The following is a 16,800-nucleotide window of genomic DNA, read 5'->3' as shown; positions in this document are numbered from 1 at the left end:
TTATGTTGTTTAAAAAATACATAGCATGCTAAAATAGAGAGAGTGAGATACAACGATAACTCTAGTTGATTATATTATGCGATTCTTTATTAGACAATTTTGCCAAGGCGTAAAGTAATGGAATAAACAATGTGTCTTTTTATTAGTATAACACATAGAAATATAAAACGTGGTTTTATTTTTTATATATTTATTAACACTTCGTTGCAGAAACATAACACAATTGAATAAATTTAATGAAAAGAGGGAACTGGCTGCCTTATCACTTTCGAGCGATCTCTTCCAGGCAACCACTGTAAAAAAAGTAAGCAGGAAGTCCATAAAAAGGAACAAAAAACTAAACTAAAAAAGGACACAGGAAAAAGAAAAAGTGCACATTATCACTACAATTTTCGATCAATTTTAGGGATTCGATGTGGACATGTAATGTTTGTACAGTAGTCAGTTAAAGGAGGATAAAGAAGGAGCGAAGCAAATAGGGACGGGAAGTGAATTCCAAAGGCTAGCTTAGAGACCTTAAGTATATTATAGTATTGTTACCGCAACTACCATCAAATTTTTGGGGCTGGTTAGTAATTCCATCGCCTCATTTAAAGTAAGGGGCATATCATGACAATAATCTCTTATATAATTTTCTATCCTATCTATGGACTCTAATAATTTTAGATGTTTTTTTATAAATAAACAAATAGTCACTATATATGAAAGTGCCCGTTTTAGTTTTGATGAAAATAAATTTTCTTGTAACCACTCAGCCACGTGTTTCATCCCACTTGTCCCTTGTTTATGCCGGGACACGTGAGGGATATTATGGGACGCACTTTATTTTACTTAAATAGCACTAGGGTTGAGTTTGAGTATGGAGAAGGGTTTTACTGTTTTTATACTAAAAAGAACACGTAACAAGCGACCTTAATTTAATAGGTGATCGTTATTCAAAGCATTAAAATTTTTCAATTTAAAACGCTTAATGTCTGAGAAATTGATATGGAAAAATCATTAATTAAATATTTGATAAATTGTCGAATCACGGCTGCAACTTAAAACAGTTTACAAACTTTTTTTTATCGTTCGTTACGTTCTTATGTCAGTAATATTAAGGAGGCCCATGGCTTATGACCCCTTATTTTTTTTTTATAAAAATGAATTGAATTACATTAGGTTATGTTAAATTCATAAAATTTGTACCTTCTAAATGTATAAAACATTTCAATAATCATGATGTTTTAATTAATTTCTATGGGGCTATTGAGCATGCGTTATTGCATGGTACACCATTGCCGAGTGATGAAAATATGTAGAAAATTTGGAACTGATTAAGATGGAGCCGTGATACGACAAACCAATTTTTTTTAATAAAACACTTTGAACCTTTGGACTTTAATTATAATTTGTAGACTTCAATGGTATACATATATACGTAGTTAAATATTTAATTATTATGAAATTTACATTTTCTTTTTATTTATCTATATATATAAAAATGAAACCCGTTTTCCGTTGTCACGACATAACATGAAAACGGCTTGACCGATTTGTCTAATTCTTTTTTTATAATATTGCTTGAAGTAAGAGGATGGTTCTTACGGAGAGAAAAATTTAAAAAAAATGAGCGAAAACGTCTAAAAACAACACTTTTCTATATTCCTATACAAAATATTCGCAATAATACTTAAAAGTCAATTTGAACTTTAATACCATATCATAAAGTTCAAATGTTAGTGGAGGGATTCCGGGAAGGTAAATTTTTATTTTTTGACATAATTTATTTGTTGTCTTATCAACTTTATTTTTTTATCTTACTAGCTAGACCGGTGTCCCGAATAGCAGAATAAGTGTTTAAAAAAAATAAAGAATCGACTGTTAGGCGGTACGATGTTCGCCAGGCCAGCTAGTTGTTAATAAAAATGTTGCTTACAAATATAGGACTTAGGATGTCTAGACGACTATTGATATCAAAATAGTTTAGAAACATGTCGGTCTATTAATAGCTTAAGCTGAAGACTGTTTGACCTCTAGTTGGCTCTTCCACAATCTTCAGACCCTCCAATTCTTTAAAAAAATTGTATAATACTATTATTGTGTCATATATTACGTAACTTAAAAACTTATAATTTTAAAATTAAGTTGTATTAAACGATTTCGTAAGGTTGATGAAAACCCGTAATGCCATATCGGGAAACCTCTAAAAACCTTTTATTTCTTGCAAAATCAAAGTAAAGTGAACAATCTTTAATATATATAAATTACGTGTCATGTTGTTTGTCCGCTATAGACTCCTAAACTACCGTACCGATATCAATCAAATTTGGACACCGTGTGTAGTCTGATCCAACTTAAAAGATAGGATAGCTTACATCTCAATTTATACCCGCAATATTATTTTATTGCCAAATATTTGTTTATTATTTGATAGTCGCAATTCTAACAGATAGCGCTGTGTTGAAAGTACCAACGTTTCACATAAGCTACAATTAAATGGCATAACCACCAAAAAAGCATGGTGGTCTTCATGACTGGTGTTCTCCTACATAAGTATACATTATTCTTTGGTTAGGTTAGGGTCATTCCCTTTTAAAACTTTCAAAGGGTTAAATACTTTAGTTTTCTCAAATAAGGCATTAAATAATCCAAGTAGGTTTTTTTTTTTTTTATTTTTTTTATTTTTTTTTTATGTAATAGGAGGCAAACGGGCAGGAGGCTCACCTGATGTTAAGTGATACCTCCGCCCATCAGGTACTCGACAAACACACGAAAGCGCTCGCCTAATGAAATTAATAATCACACATTAATCTTAAACGAAAATTAGCATAATAACAGCTGTTCAAACGATTAATTAAACCGCACTGTGTTCAGTGATTACATTTTTAATTAGTGTCAAAATATATTATTTAATGTTAATATGAAATCAACGTTTAATCAATTGTGACTGTATTTTAAGTACGTACCTATTTTAATAATTTGTTTAACCTTTTTTTACGTACGAATCCCAAGCTTCGGAAGACACAGGGTATGTGGAACTCGACTCACTCCAGAAAATATATTGCTCAGAGTGCTGGTTGATATAGCCGTAAGATATATTGCCTAAGCCCAGTAAACGCGTAGTTCCAACATTACTGTCGCCGAGGGGTCGCAGAACTGAGAAAGGGGTTGCTTTGGCATTCTAAATTCAATAAACTAAAAAAATCATGATTGAAAACTATCAGTAATAAGTCAACATTGTAAGGGTATACATTCGTTGAATTTAAAATTGTAGCTAGGAGGAAAACGTAAAAGTTATATATTTAAAAACTGATAAATGTTTAGAAACATATAAGATTGAATAGTTTTTCGAAAAAGCTTAGTGGAACTGTTGAAACATAATAATTACGATAATAAAAAGTCATCTGTTTTGATTATTTCATTCCTATATAGTATAGCGAATTATAAATATGTTTACATTGTCGATCTGGCATTTTGTCATTAGGTAAAAATACAATAAAACGGTTAAACGCAGAATGGCGCCAAAATGTACACCACCGCGCATGCGCAGCTAGCAATAGGGGACACTACCACACATTAGTCAAATTGGAAATTGATTATATTAGCTTATATAAAATAGGATGGGACCTCCTTAGTGACAAAAAAAATTTAAATATAAAAAAAGATACAATTATGTTTTGTAATAACGATGATAATGTTGAACCTATGAAATTATGTTACATTTTTTTAATAACGTTTATGTTATCTAGAGGTCCCTTTAGAATTCAATTGTAATTCGTTACATCTAATTTTGAATTTGGATTCATTATATTTACATAATTATTTTATTTTAATTAACGAAATATACTACATAATATATTGACTTAATAAGCTATTTCAAGTACGCACCACAATGCTACTACATTTCAAGTCTGTGAAGTAGCTACGCTGTCGCTCTTGCGCGGTTTCGGCGCCAATTTAAATTTTATTTGAATGTAAATTTAATAATAGTAAATAGTTCATTTTTAGTTTACTTCAATACCTACTGAATATAATATCTTAAAGACTGCAAGTCATTTGACACTACTATAATATGTACTAAACTTATTCTTGTCGCTGACTATTAATCGTACGTGTAGCATTTAAATTATTAATTTAAAGCAACATACAAGATTACAAGACGTAAAGTATTTATAGAAAGAAGAAGTAGTAAGTAAAGAGTAGTAAGTCCAATTAAATATTTTCACAAATAGAAATATTTTTCACGGAAGTAGAAACAAAGAAAGGTAATTCAGTACCCAGAGTGTGACAAACTGGAGTAGAAGAAACAAAATATTTGATATGTTCAGTGAGCTTTATGTACATTTTGACCTACTCCACATTCATAATCAGGGATTCATTTTCTTTAAGGCCTTGTTTAAAAGGAAAACCTTGTAACTACAATACAAAGTACCTACTGTTAGGGTTGTAGCTTTTTCTTGGAAGAATGTTTATTATTTTAAAACAGTCCTTATAAAATTCAAATTGACGGAAAATAAAAATCGTCTAAAATTTTAGACGTATTTATACTGTGGTTTAAAAACTATCTATAATGGAGGGTAAAAAACAAATAGTTTTGCGGTATAACCAAAGACAATTTCCTTTGTCTTTGGCTTTAAAAACTCTATCACTTCACTTTTTATGTTAAATGTCCTGAATTTATGAGTTTGTGACAAATCCATTTATGCAAAAATATAATATTTTTTTGTTATATTGTAGTAAACATACGGCGACAAAACACGGCATATGTAGGTGACGTAACTTGAATACTTGTTTAGATGCCTATAGTCCAAGATCCCAGGGCCGCCAGACGTCTCGTATTTTCTGACGGATGAAATGTGGACGATTGGGTAGTGTTAGTATGTACTATGATCGTATGCCTACCTGCTAGCTTGGTCAAACGGCCAATTTCCAGGTATCAGGTAATCAAGGTACACAAAAACATTACTTACTTCACGTAAATTCTCATGGCTGATTTTTATATATGTTTTCGAGTGTATAGTTAAAAATAAATTGTCAATACTCCCAGACACTTTCCGTCGGCCATATTGCTTGACAGACGCTTTAAGGGTCTCAAAATAATTAGTCAACTTCACGTAAATTCTGACGCTCCATTTTTATATATGTTCATCCGACAACTATTTTAAAAGCTTTGACAAGAAGACAGACCGATCCAAGGGGCCAATCATCCCCTAAACTAAATTTTAATATCTCTGTGAGTGGGAGAGCATTATCTACGCGCATGAGACTGAGTGAGACCGACTGCGCTGTTAAAGCCATGAAAATTACTTGAACGTGTATTCAACATAATACAAAAATGTATCTGTGATGTTTACAACGTTCCTGGAATAATTGATGTAGATGCTGCCAGACTACAGTTGTTTATTAATACATACATAGTATCTGATATAAATGAAGAATTCAATAGAAAGAATTTAAGAAACTTTGATGCCAGTAACTTACCACCTTGTAACAGTGGGTTTTGACAAAAGTTTCGACGGGCTAGCTATATCGCTAGTCTTTGGAACAATGCAAGTATGAAGATGATAAATATTTTCAACCCCGAAAACAATGGCTGGACACTACAAGATGGTAAATATGATTTTCATTGGTTCGATGGAGATCAATTACCGGGTTTTGTCAGTGAGTCGCTGGAAGAACAATCAGGTTAATTATTTTCGTTTCTAATATTATTTGTATCTTTTTAGTTTTTTCAGACCTTCGTTGTTTAACTTGTTTTTTACAGCGGAAGAAAATAAGGATAATGCTGATGATGACGATCACGATTTAGATATTCAATTTCAAGATTGGCTGGATGATGAATTATCTAATTTCAACGATGATGATAATGAAGATTAAAAGCCACTGTTAAGAATTATTGAAGAATTAATATTTTTCCACTTTGTTTCCAAATTTCCAATAAATAATTAATTAAAAAAATTGCTGCTATTTAAATATAAGTGGTATTTTAAAAAAATATTTTTTAGTTCTAATTAATAAATTGAAAAAAAAAAATTAAAAATGTCGGCTAACTTTAGTATTATTTATTATGTGTCAATTTTTTTTCTTATTTTTGTTGCTATAACTTACTTGTCAACAAAAGTTCTAAAAATTATAAAATATCTGTTCAAGTCATTTTCATGGCCTTAATAGCGCAGTCGGTCTCACTCAGTCTCATGCGCGTAGATAATGCTCTCCCACTCACAGAGATATTAAAATTTAGTTTAGGGGATGATTGGCCCCTTGGATCGGTCTGTCTTCTTGTCAAAGCTTTTAAAATAGTTGTGGGATGAACATATATAAAAATGGAGCGTCAAAATTTACGTGAAGTTGACTAATTATTTTGAGACCCTTAAAGCGTCTGTTAAGCAATATGGCCGACGGAAAGTGTCTGGGAGTATTGAAAATTTATTTTTAACTATACACTCGAAAACATATATAAAAATCAGCCATGAGAATTTACGTGAAGTAAGTAATGTTTTTGTGTACCTTGATTACCTGATACCTGGAAATTGGCCGTTTGACCAAGCTAGCAGGTAGGCATACGATCATAGTACATACTAACACTACCCAATCGTCCACATTTCATCCGTCAGAAAATACGTGACGTCTGGCGGCCCTGGGATCTTGCTCTACTAGCTAAACTTGACATTATCAATAAAAATCATGTAACATGACATTGGTAAACCCCTACAAGTTTGTTGATACACAGGTCAGCGGTCAAGTATGGCAAGGTATTCGATCCAAGTTCTTTATTAATATTCTAGACATTTCTATAATTAAATGTACTCAGGCGCAATTTTTGATAAAGCGAATTTTCTAGTTGCCTTTTGATAAAAATAAATGTTTCATCGAGACTATACAATTTTTTTGTTTTTATGAAAGAGGATGTTGGCGACACTTTTATTACACGGTAAATATTTTTTTTTCAGATTCAGAAATCTGAAGTCCAGACCCAAAGAGGTTGTAGCGACTGATTTATTTTTATTTAAATAATATTTTTACATTTCAATTAATTTATATCTTATAAGACCTCATTGGACAATGGATAGATAAATATTTTTTTTTAATAATTTTAAATGAATACTTCAAAAATCAGTGTCTAGATATTAAAGTGTTTACAGAAACGATAATTATCTCCTTATTTTTCTTACTTAATAAGTGAAACGATAGCAATTCATTTGCTAATTACAAGCGCAAAAATATAAAGCTATCAAAGAGGCTTTATATAAATGAGGTTGTTGTAAAATAACTTTTATCATATAAAATACAGAGCGAGCGTAAAATTTAAATAGCTTGCTCAAAAGCTCGTTACTGAAGAGTTTTTATCCTACTTCAATCTTCAAGCAAATGTGGCTCAGACAAACTTGACGTTATATATTAAAGAGGCAGGATTAAAAAACTATAAACATGAACAATTTTATTTAGTCTTCTTTAACGGTTAATCCGTTAAAGAAGACTAAATAAAGAAAACAAATTACATTATATACTTAACTTGACGTATCACATTATTTACCTACATTTGTGGCATGGCAAGTGACGAACCATGTTATATTATAACAGCTACGTTGAAATATGTGAAAATTTACTTTGATAAGTAATTTAAGTAGCGTATCGTTGTTGGTGGCTTCCTCGTTATGACAAAAGAAAACGAGGAAGACAAATAAAAAGATGGGAAGATGATGTGCGAAGAGTAGCTGGCCCTATGTGGCTACGTAAAGCTAGAAACAGAGAAGAGTGGAAGTCCTTAGAGGAGGCCTATGTCCAAGGACAAGCTGTATAACAGAAATCAACCGGCTTGCCGATTAATGATTAGTTTTTATTTTTAGTGTTAATTTTTTAGTATTTCTCATTTTTATGTACTAGTTGAAGTAATTACAGCAATAATGGATTTTATTATTATTATTATTATCGTTGTTGATTACCATTGTTTGTTCTTGAGAAAAGCAATACAGCTTAGTGATTAGTGTAAGACGATATGCATGAAGATATCTATTATTTTGACTGTGAAATAATCGTTTGAAATACAATTATTTTTCTCTGATATTGTAATATAATATACTAAGTAGGTACATAACGAGTAGATTTTTAATTAAATAAACTGAATATCACTGGACCGATTTCAAAAATTTGAATGAAATATTATCCTGTTCCTATGTTACATACATATAAAAAAAAACATTATCATCGTGTGAAACTCGCTAGATAGAATTATAAAATACATAATGGCATGGGTTGGTTTCTAAATAATTTTTTTTTAGTGTAGTGTAAATTTTGTTATTAAAATTATCTGTATATAAGAACACAAGTCAAGAAATGAGTTTAAATTTTAAAGTAAAATGTTTCGTTCGTTCGTTTCAATCGTAATGAATATTGATTTGTCAATGAGTCATATAATAGGCTTCCTGAACTTAAGCCTTAAATTACCCTTTAGACTAAGCAAGGGTATAACTGCTACGTTTTAATACTTCAATATTTTTGCTTAATCTCTTTTCAATAATTGATATCGTTTTTCCATATCTATATAACGTACGTCTAAAAACCAATCCAATTTTATAAATTATAATAAAACAATAATTTACGTCAAATTATATTATTACGTTTTACATGTTATACAAAATAACTGAAGCTAAATTTTCACAGATTATAAAAGTATAGACTATAAAAAAGTTTCAAATTTACTAACTGCGTAGAAATTTGTAATCAGTCAAGACAGATACAAATCTTCTTTCATCAAATGTCTAGTTTTTAATAACAAATTTCTGTAGTGGGAATTTTTGTCCTTATATTTGACATACAGAATTTACATACATATTGATCTGATTAGCAATATACTATATTACATAGTCAAACTGCGCGTAACTTTATGTCTATCAATTTATTACAAGTATTATCACTCTATATATTATATTATACTTTCTTAATATTAAGCAACGTAAAGAGACTATCACTTCAAAGTTAGTCTAAGCAGCTACGTATTACGTATCGTCCTTATATTATTACTTACAGGATTCTATGGGAGTTATGTCTGGACCCTCAGCTGCCAAAATCTTCATGGTTATGGCGCCCGGTAAAACACTACTTGACACCGACACCTTGAATACTTTAAGCAACGAATAATAAGAAAAATATTCCTCTGTGATACGCGAAAATAACTGCGACCCAACAGGCTGTTATTGCACTATTGATTATGGAAGCGGAGGGTAGACGCACGCGTACTAGCCTCTGAATGACGCATGCGTCTTAAAAGCGGAGTTGCCATCCCAAAGTAGCGTTGTATACTCGATATTATCTATAAATTAATAAGCGAGATGTTGCTTTTTACACGATTACAAAACGTTTTAGTACTTTGTTGTCGACGTTACATACGTTTGGCTATTTTATAATTTCGTTCTAGTTTAGTATTGGTATGTGAAGCAGCAGTTTATTTACAGAGTGTTAAATAGGCAAAGTGAAGTTTATTTCATATAAAATGGTCTTCAGTTACCGGCTTCATATGTATAACATGAGTCTTTAATTAAGAAATAAAACTGTTACCGTTGACGTACGTACAATTATTTTAAAAAATCATTAAATTTTAGACAAAGATTTTGTAATATAATCTGTTAGATTTAAACACCTATTTTAATTAATATTGGCAACCCTGATCGAAGCGGATTTACGTCATACTGTTATGTTAGAAAACGAATCCGGTTTACGACGCGCGCTTTTCATGAACTCTTCATTTTAATGATTTATTCATAATAAGTTTCTTCTATAGCAAGCCCGTTTCGTATACTACTAATATCTTTATTGAACTTGATATAATATAAATAACAAGTGTTGAAATATAATAAAGTAATTCTTACTTGAACTGCTGAATCAATGACAATAAAAATGCGATTGACTAGATGTTACAAATAATTTTATTGAAAATCGTAAATAAATTTACATAAATTAATAAATTAGATCACGTGTAGTGTTGGTGCGCTGTTTTGTTTAGTATCCAGCCAACTCGGCGAAAGTGGAGTCCATCTCATCAGCCAGGCTCTTGTATCTGTCCTTGTTGATGCCGAGCTCGTCTGAGAAATATATGAAATGTTAGATTAGATATATAACTATGTATTTTTAATCAGCATTTGATTAAACGTAGATCTGAAAATGAACAATGTTCTTTGTCCATGTCCTGAATGTTGCGGAGACCTTTTCTAGGGTATAATTCACTTAATAGATGTTCATAAAAAGTTATGATGTAAATTCTGTAAGAAGCTGAAGTGAAGAAAGATTTAATATTAATATTGTTAAAATTTATTATTGTAAAGTACATTTAAAGATTTTCTTAATTTATGAAAGTGCATTTTTAAAGTTTATTTATAATTTAAATTAAGATATTAAACCATTGAGTACCTTAGAAGCATTGATCCACCTCGGTAGCAGCAAAGCATAAGACATTAGTTACAACACAAAAAGCAGGTTTACAAATGAAACATCTCATAGGAATGTCATTGTAACGAAAATAAGTGTATGACAATCCTATAAAATTTGAAAGGGTTAGGATTAAGGAACATAGTCTAAGCGTTAGAATGAAGATTCAATAAAGTGGAAACGTTATTTATAAGATAATTTACGACGACTTCCCGGGTACTAAAAATCGAACATTCAGGTAGAAATTTTGATATGGGTCTATACTAATGGTGACAGTGGTTCTATGTGGACGGTACTGTCTTAAACTAAATGCTAAGGGAAGTTAGTATCCTGTCAGCTCTGCGAATGTTCCGTCCAGGTCATCGCATATCGCCTTGTATTTCTCCTTTTCGTTGAACAAAGAGTCTGCAAAATGGTGTTATTAAACAGCTTTTGAAGAGCTTTGAAAGGTGAAGAATTAAAGTATGAAGACGTACCGCTCATCTAAATTTGATGTAATCAAATTCAGACAGTTTTAAATACATTTATAGCTGCTGGTACGTCATCATCAGAAACGTTTTGATTTGTTATAGTTTTCACTCGATGTTAGCTTTTTTTAAAGATTTGTTTATAAGAATGATTTAAGAATTTATTCCGTAGACTTTATTTGTAATTTTGTTTTAGTTTGATTGTAAATACCTTCGAGCCTGTCGACCTCCTTCTGCAGTTTCTTGACAGTCTTTTCGGCGTATTCAGCGCGAGCCTCAGCCTCCTTGAGCTTGATAGTGAGGGTCTTCAATTGTTTTTTGAATTCCTCTACACGCTGGTTGGCCTTCTCTTCTGAGACCTCTAGTGATTTAAGGGAGTTACCTACGACCTGTGGGAGTTGTTGCATATAAATTAGCAAGTATTTTTTTCTTGTAATTGATATCTTTTACTTAGATTTTGGACGCTATCCTTTTTATATTTATGAAAAGTAATAATCTGATTAGATTATTATCTCACTTCATTAATGTGCAATAATTTATTCGTCGTAAACAAGTAGTAACTTTATAAATATGAAATAAAAGGGTTACCTTTAATTCTTCTTCAAGTTCTGAGATTTTGGCGTCACCAGACTTGACACGGTCCTCAGCTACTTCCAACTCGTCTTCAACGAAGGCCAGTTTACGGGAAACCTATAATTTCAAGGAATAAGATTGATATATACTTATGTAATACACAATCATGTTTTATGACAAAATAAAACCTTTAATAAGTTGGAAAGCCTATTAAACAAATTGATAAAAGAAGAAAGAAGAGTGTTTCTAAAAAAGTACTTCAGTCAATTAAGTAAAGTAACGATGATGATAATTCCTATCTGTATTGTTGTATTCAGAAAGTTTACCAGCAGAAACATGGATCCAATGTCAAGTTTTCAGGGGTTCATACATGATGTGTGCCAGGTATTACTTTCGTTTGTGGTAATTGCAACAGTGATAACGACGATGAATTTTCCAAGATCTTAGTCATATTTTTATTTACATAAATATTTAAGACTGATTTTGAACAGAAAGACTGATTCTAACCCTTTTAGAATTGTTCTATTTTGAATATAAATATAAAGTAGATTGTAAACACAAATTTTGGCTTTTGGTTTGGCTAGACTTTCTGAGAGCTCAATTTGCCCCATACTCTTGCTCAACTTACCTAACATTAAGCTTTAAACAGCTGTAGGTCTTAAAATCGACTTGTTAGAAATAATACTATGACACCTTTGTAAAGGGATATTTTTGTAAAAATCTAGCAAGCAGAACAAACCATTAAGACTTATCGTTGAGGAGCCCTACCTAGGCCTACGAATACATTTCAAACAAAATATTTAACGGTAATAGTTATTTTTGGGTTAAGATATGTCCCAGAGATTCTTTCTGGTTACCTCATCAGATTTGCCGTCAGCGTCTTCAGCCAAGAGACGGGCCTCCTTCAGCTGGTTGGTAAGTTGGTCCATACGCTCTTCGTCCTGCTGTGATCTGTTCTCCAATACTTTGCACATACTGTAATGAAAATTTATGATTATTATTTACCTATTTAAAAGTTAAATGAGTTAGTGCTTTCTGCACTGTGATGGAAGTGCTTTCTGAACTTATTTTAATCTAAATTTATTAGTTCAATACGACACCTACGATAAAATAACCATACCGTTTGAGCTTATTATAATGTCATAATATTATTATAATGTCAAAATATTATTATAATGTCATAATATTATTATAATGTCATAATAATTCGTATAAATACCAAATTATGAATCTTTTTAGGTTATATAGACGGTGTAGTCTTCGTTTTAATAATCAGTGTTGTAACTTTCGTGTAAGTCCACGCATTATTTTTATACTATTGACCTATATTAATCCACACCATTTCAGCCGAGTTAAAACAACATCGAACATTTTTATTACAAAATTTATAATAGAACTCACCGGTTGTTCTCATCAGCGGACTGCTGTGCTTCTAACAGTTTCTGTTGGGCGGTGCCAGACCTCTCCTCAGACTTCTCGAGGTCCTCCTCAATCTGCTGTACCTTCCTGTTGAGGGATGCCACCTCCGCCTCGGTCGCGGTAAGCTGCTTTTCCTTCTCTTCGAGGTCCTTGTTAGCCTGCTCTAATTTGTTCTTGTTGAGGGACAAGTCCTCTTCTACTTGGGTGAGCTTCTTTTGAAGTTCACGGACTTCCTCGTTGACCTAGGGTAAGGAGCAACTGGTAATATTAGTAAAACTGACAGAGAACTGTCTAATAGGGTATTTATTGACAGAAAAAAGTGTGTCCAGTTTATTTCCACCACATTATTGTAAACTAATTTTTGTCTGGTTATGTATAAAATAAATAAATAATTTATTGTTTTGTAAGATTCTGAACCCGAAGCTGCGGGTCCTTGTTTATATGTTTTAATTCATTGTACATTTCTAAGTTATAGGCGAGTGAGGCCACCGTCTTGCGAGCCTTAAACATATACAGTCTTATTGCATTATGACCTTTTCTTTTATCTTATCTGACCCAATAATCTAAAATTAAAAAGTTGGCTCGAAACTTCACTCCTTTAGAAACCCACCTTTTCGGCGCGGAGGTTAGCGTCCCTAGCCTGCTGTTCGCAGGTGTCTGCCTTGTCCATGGCATTGTCCTTCTCCAGCTTCATCGCCTGCATCTTCTTCTTGATCGCGTCCATGATGGCTGTTTTATTTTTTTACGGTTCGGGGAATAAAGTACGCCAGTTACAGACCTGAAACGGAAGGAGGTAAGATAGAGTTGTCTTCATAGATAAATATATTTTGTGTGTTGCTTCTCATTAGGTGCTTGATCAATACTGTTACGAAGGATGTGATATAATAAGAATTGTCCGTTTTATACAAAATAATATTTTTCTAAAAAAAAGATGCTGGGGAAACTTTCCTCTCACAAAACATTTGAATTGTCAATTACTAAAAGGTTTACGGTAACATATTATAAAGAAAATATAATTTCCTTATAATATGCGTGGTTTTCTACTAACCCTCTACCCGAAACGTCTACGTAGCTAATATTTAAAGAAAAATCTTAAAAGTTTCTAGTTCATACGATCGTAGGAGTGGATTTAATTTTATCTATTTGTTCACAGTTGGCTGAGATCCAAACGGCCACATGCAGAACTGCAGATTTAATAGTCTAGTGTTGACTCTATCGTACATTTTAGATATTACCACATTTCTAGTTTTTCTATCTTATACTGGTTATTTTTTTCCATCTAATTTAAGACTAAGATTAAAAGACAAGTGCGAAGTCGCATTTCCGTATGTGAAGTCCATCCCAAAGGAAATAAATAGTAGGCGCCGTAATTGCGAATGTAAAACTAATACGATCTCAAAATACCGTTTCCCGATTATAGGGTAGTTTTTTATTAGATAGTACATCAAAGCATTTATCATCTAATAGACAACGAAATATAATAGTAAATTTCGATGTATGTTGTACTTGATCAATGTAATAATCTCTATAGTCAGTTGTAGTTGATATTACGTTATTATTTTTCTATGTAAAACTTGGTAAAAAGTATAAGAATCTACATCCAAGACTTATTTTTAAAACTTGGTAATTTGGAACAAAAAAAATATTCTTCTGGGATCCTTAATAGGACCTTGTAAACGTGAGACTATACTACCATAACCAAGCCTACATAAGATATTAGATAGAGAGCCTTTAGTAGATTTTTACTGTATATATTGTACTGAGCTTTAAGTACCCATTAAATTCAATCGTTTTATTGACGTTGCTTAAAAGGAATATTACCTATATTATATTCAATTACCCAATTGACATGTTTAAGAGGCAAATAAAGTATTCTTTTTATGAAGTTGGGAAAGAAAGAACGTACGAAAATCTAACTATTTTATCCCAGAGACCTAAAGCTAAACAAAAAAAACTGGTACGTACTAGTTTATAAAGTTGGTATTCAAATACTGAAACTTTCAATTAGACTATTTGCATCAACGACCGTTGTCAAGTCTTTAACATTTCCTCAATGAAATACTGAATTGGTTTAAATATCTTGGCTCGACCTCTGAACAAAACCGTTTAAATTACAAATTAAATATAACTTTTCGAACGTAATACCCATTAAACCGCTGAAAAACGCCTGGAAACTGCGAAAATAACAGTTGGATGACGCGGAGTTATTTTTGGCATAAGATTACGGATTTTTGCTAGCTAAGACATTGGTTGTAAGACAATTTTTGATGCTGAGTTCAGATGATTATTATGAGATCTCCCTGTTAAGAAACGTTTTAAAACAATTTTGGGGAAGAAACGAATGTGTCCCAATTGATAAGATTCAAGGTCATACTTCTAGCAGTTGAATTAAAGTATACTTTTTACTACAAATATGTACAGATATGTATGAATTACAACACTTTATAACAGCTGAAAATAAGTAGAACTAAAAAAGTGTGTATCAAGAGTGGCAGCAATTTTTTTACCTTATAATTTAACTTATTACCTAATCATTTGTATTAATACGAAGTAAGGTCATTACAACGAGGTAATTATTAAAAACTCTTTTGATTACCGTCTACGTATCTACTTAACATTGAAAACTGTTTGGTGTTTTATGTATATGAATAATGTACATTAAAATCCTCCACTAAAATGCAGTATCAAATAACGTCTATGAAAATTTCCAAATTCTAACTGCAGTGTGATAAAAACAAAAAATATCACCTGATCCGTCCTAAATAAGCAGAAAAATGTGTTACGTTAAAGAGTACGAGGCCAGTTTCCCCATATCGCTAAATAAATACATTCGCCACAAATAGGTCGACGTCGCGCACTATTTTCAGTAAGACGCCCGCGCATTGTAATCCGAGAAGCGACACTCTCACATATCTTAACACTAATCGTGGATACGCCACTGCACTGCACTTTCACCCTAACTCCTGAGATCCTGTGTCCTGGGTTGTGGGATCAAGTCGTCCTGTGGGTATCCACGGCCTGGGACTCACCTACGGGCGGTTAACACGGCGGAGCGGCACGCACTAAGCGTCGCCCGCCCTACAGGCCAATCCGCCGCCCGCCCAGCTATTTTCGGTGCCAAAAATTCAGGATTCCGATCCGCGAGACAAGCTACATCATGTATGGATACTTGGATATCGGATTTATTGCAATAAACGTGCAGTCTCCGTCGGAAGTCATTGTATACATACATGGGAGTGTTTAATATTTATTTAAAAAATCTAAATAAAATTCAGTTGACTGAGTTTCCTTTTACATGCAATTTCGTATGATGAGTGTAAAAATATACATTGCATAAACACACTTCATAAATGATGCAAAAATCATACACACGGGATAATTTTACATATTTGCATATTATTGTATGTGAAATGGGAATATATAAGAAATAAACATTCATTTAAATTGAGAAGGTAACAAATTACATTACTCATGAAAATGGTTCGTTACCTATCAAATATTCTATAAAATATAATTACTACAAACAAAAAAAATTGTGAATAAGTGAAATGTTTAATAATTCTAAATTAAATGTATCATTGCGTAGAGCTACTGTCTACTGTCTATTTATAGTAGCCATTGAGATCATCGGTCTTTCATCTAGTTAGCACTAAATAAAGAATACAAAACAAACTTTTGAACTTCATCCCATTATTTATAACTGCTCGACATCGGATTACATTCGTATTCATATTTGTACTTATTTAATTTTTAAACAGGAAGCGCACGTGTGGATTCATCTATTTACTCTTTAGTCCCTTGGTCGAGATTTTTAAACTAAAAGCAAGCAAGTAAAAATGCAATGTATTAGAAAAAACAACTATAAGTTAGGTATAGCCCTGTATTGTGAGTCCTGGCATGGACATGTATTTTATTATCTTACGTTAAAAGATTACCT

The 16,800-nt window shown here is 32.1% G+C and overlaps 2 protein-coding genes across 3 annotated transcripts in view; both read right to left on the bottom strand.

The window, feature by feature from the left end:
- Nucleotides 1-9,212, bottom strand: part of LOC125050070 (synaptotagmin-4) — a 28,205-nt gene extending 18,993 nt beyond the window's left edge. Inside the window, exon 1 of the mRNA XM_047649647.1 lies at nucleotides 9,008-9,212. Coding sequence (XP_047505603.1) covers nucleotides 9,008-9,056 — 49 coding nt within the window. The 5' untranslated portion in view covers nucleotides 9,057-9,212. The remainder of the gene's footprint in view (nucleotides 1-9,007) is intronic.
- A 675-nt stretch (nucleotides 9,213-9,887) lies between these two features.
- On the bottom strand, nucleotides 9,888-16,033 carry LOC125050071 (tropomyosin-1). 2 transcript variants are annotated; one of them, XR_007117096.1, is made up of 8 exons: nucleotides 15,893-16,033; nucleotides 13,474-13,641; nucleotides 12,846-13,105; nucleotides 12,302-12,419; nucleotides 11,460-11,561; nucleotides 11,083-11,260; nucleotides 10,387-10,809; nucleotides 9,888-10,061 (listed from the first exon to the last, which is right to left on the bottom strand). XR_007117096.1 is itself a non-coding variant. In XM_047649648.1 (7 exons), the coding sequence occupies exons 2-7, from the start codon at nucleotides 13,585-13,587 to the stop codon at nucleotides 9,979-9,981; spliced, it is 855 nt and encodes a 284-aa protein (XP_047505604.1). In that variant the 5' UTR covers nucleotides 13,588-13,641; nucleotides 15,893-16,032; the 3' UTR covers nucleotides 9,888-9,978. The 2 variants fall into 2 exon arrangements, 1 of the variants encoding a protein (XP_047505604.1); XM_047649648.1 differs by lacking the exon at nucleotides 10,387-10,809 and having other exon boundaries at nucleotides 15,893-16,032.
- Between the last annotated feature and the right edge of the window lie 767 nt (nucleotides 16,034-16,800).

This window comes from Pieris napi, chromosome 6 (assembly GCF_905475465.1).
Source record: "Pieris napi chromosome 6, ilPieNapi1.2, whole genome shotgun sequence".
In the NCBI taxonomy this organism is placed as follows: Eukaryota; Metazoa; Arthropoda; class Insecta; order Lepidoptera; family Pieridae; genus Pieris; species Pieris napi.
Note: the sequence above shows the minus strand (reverse complement) of the source record. Positions and strands in the feature narration are given on the sequence as shown.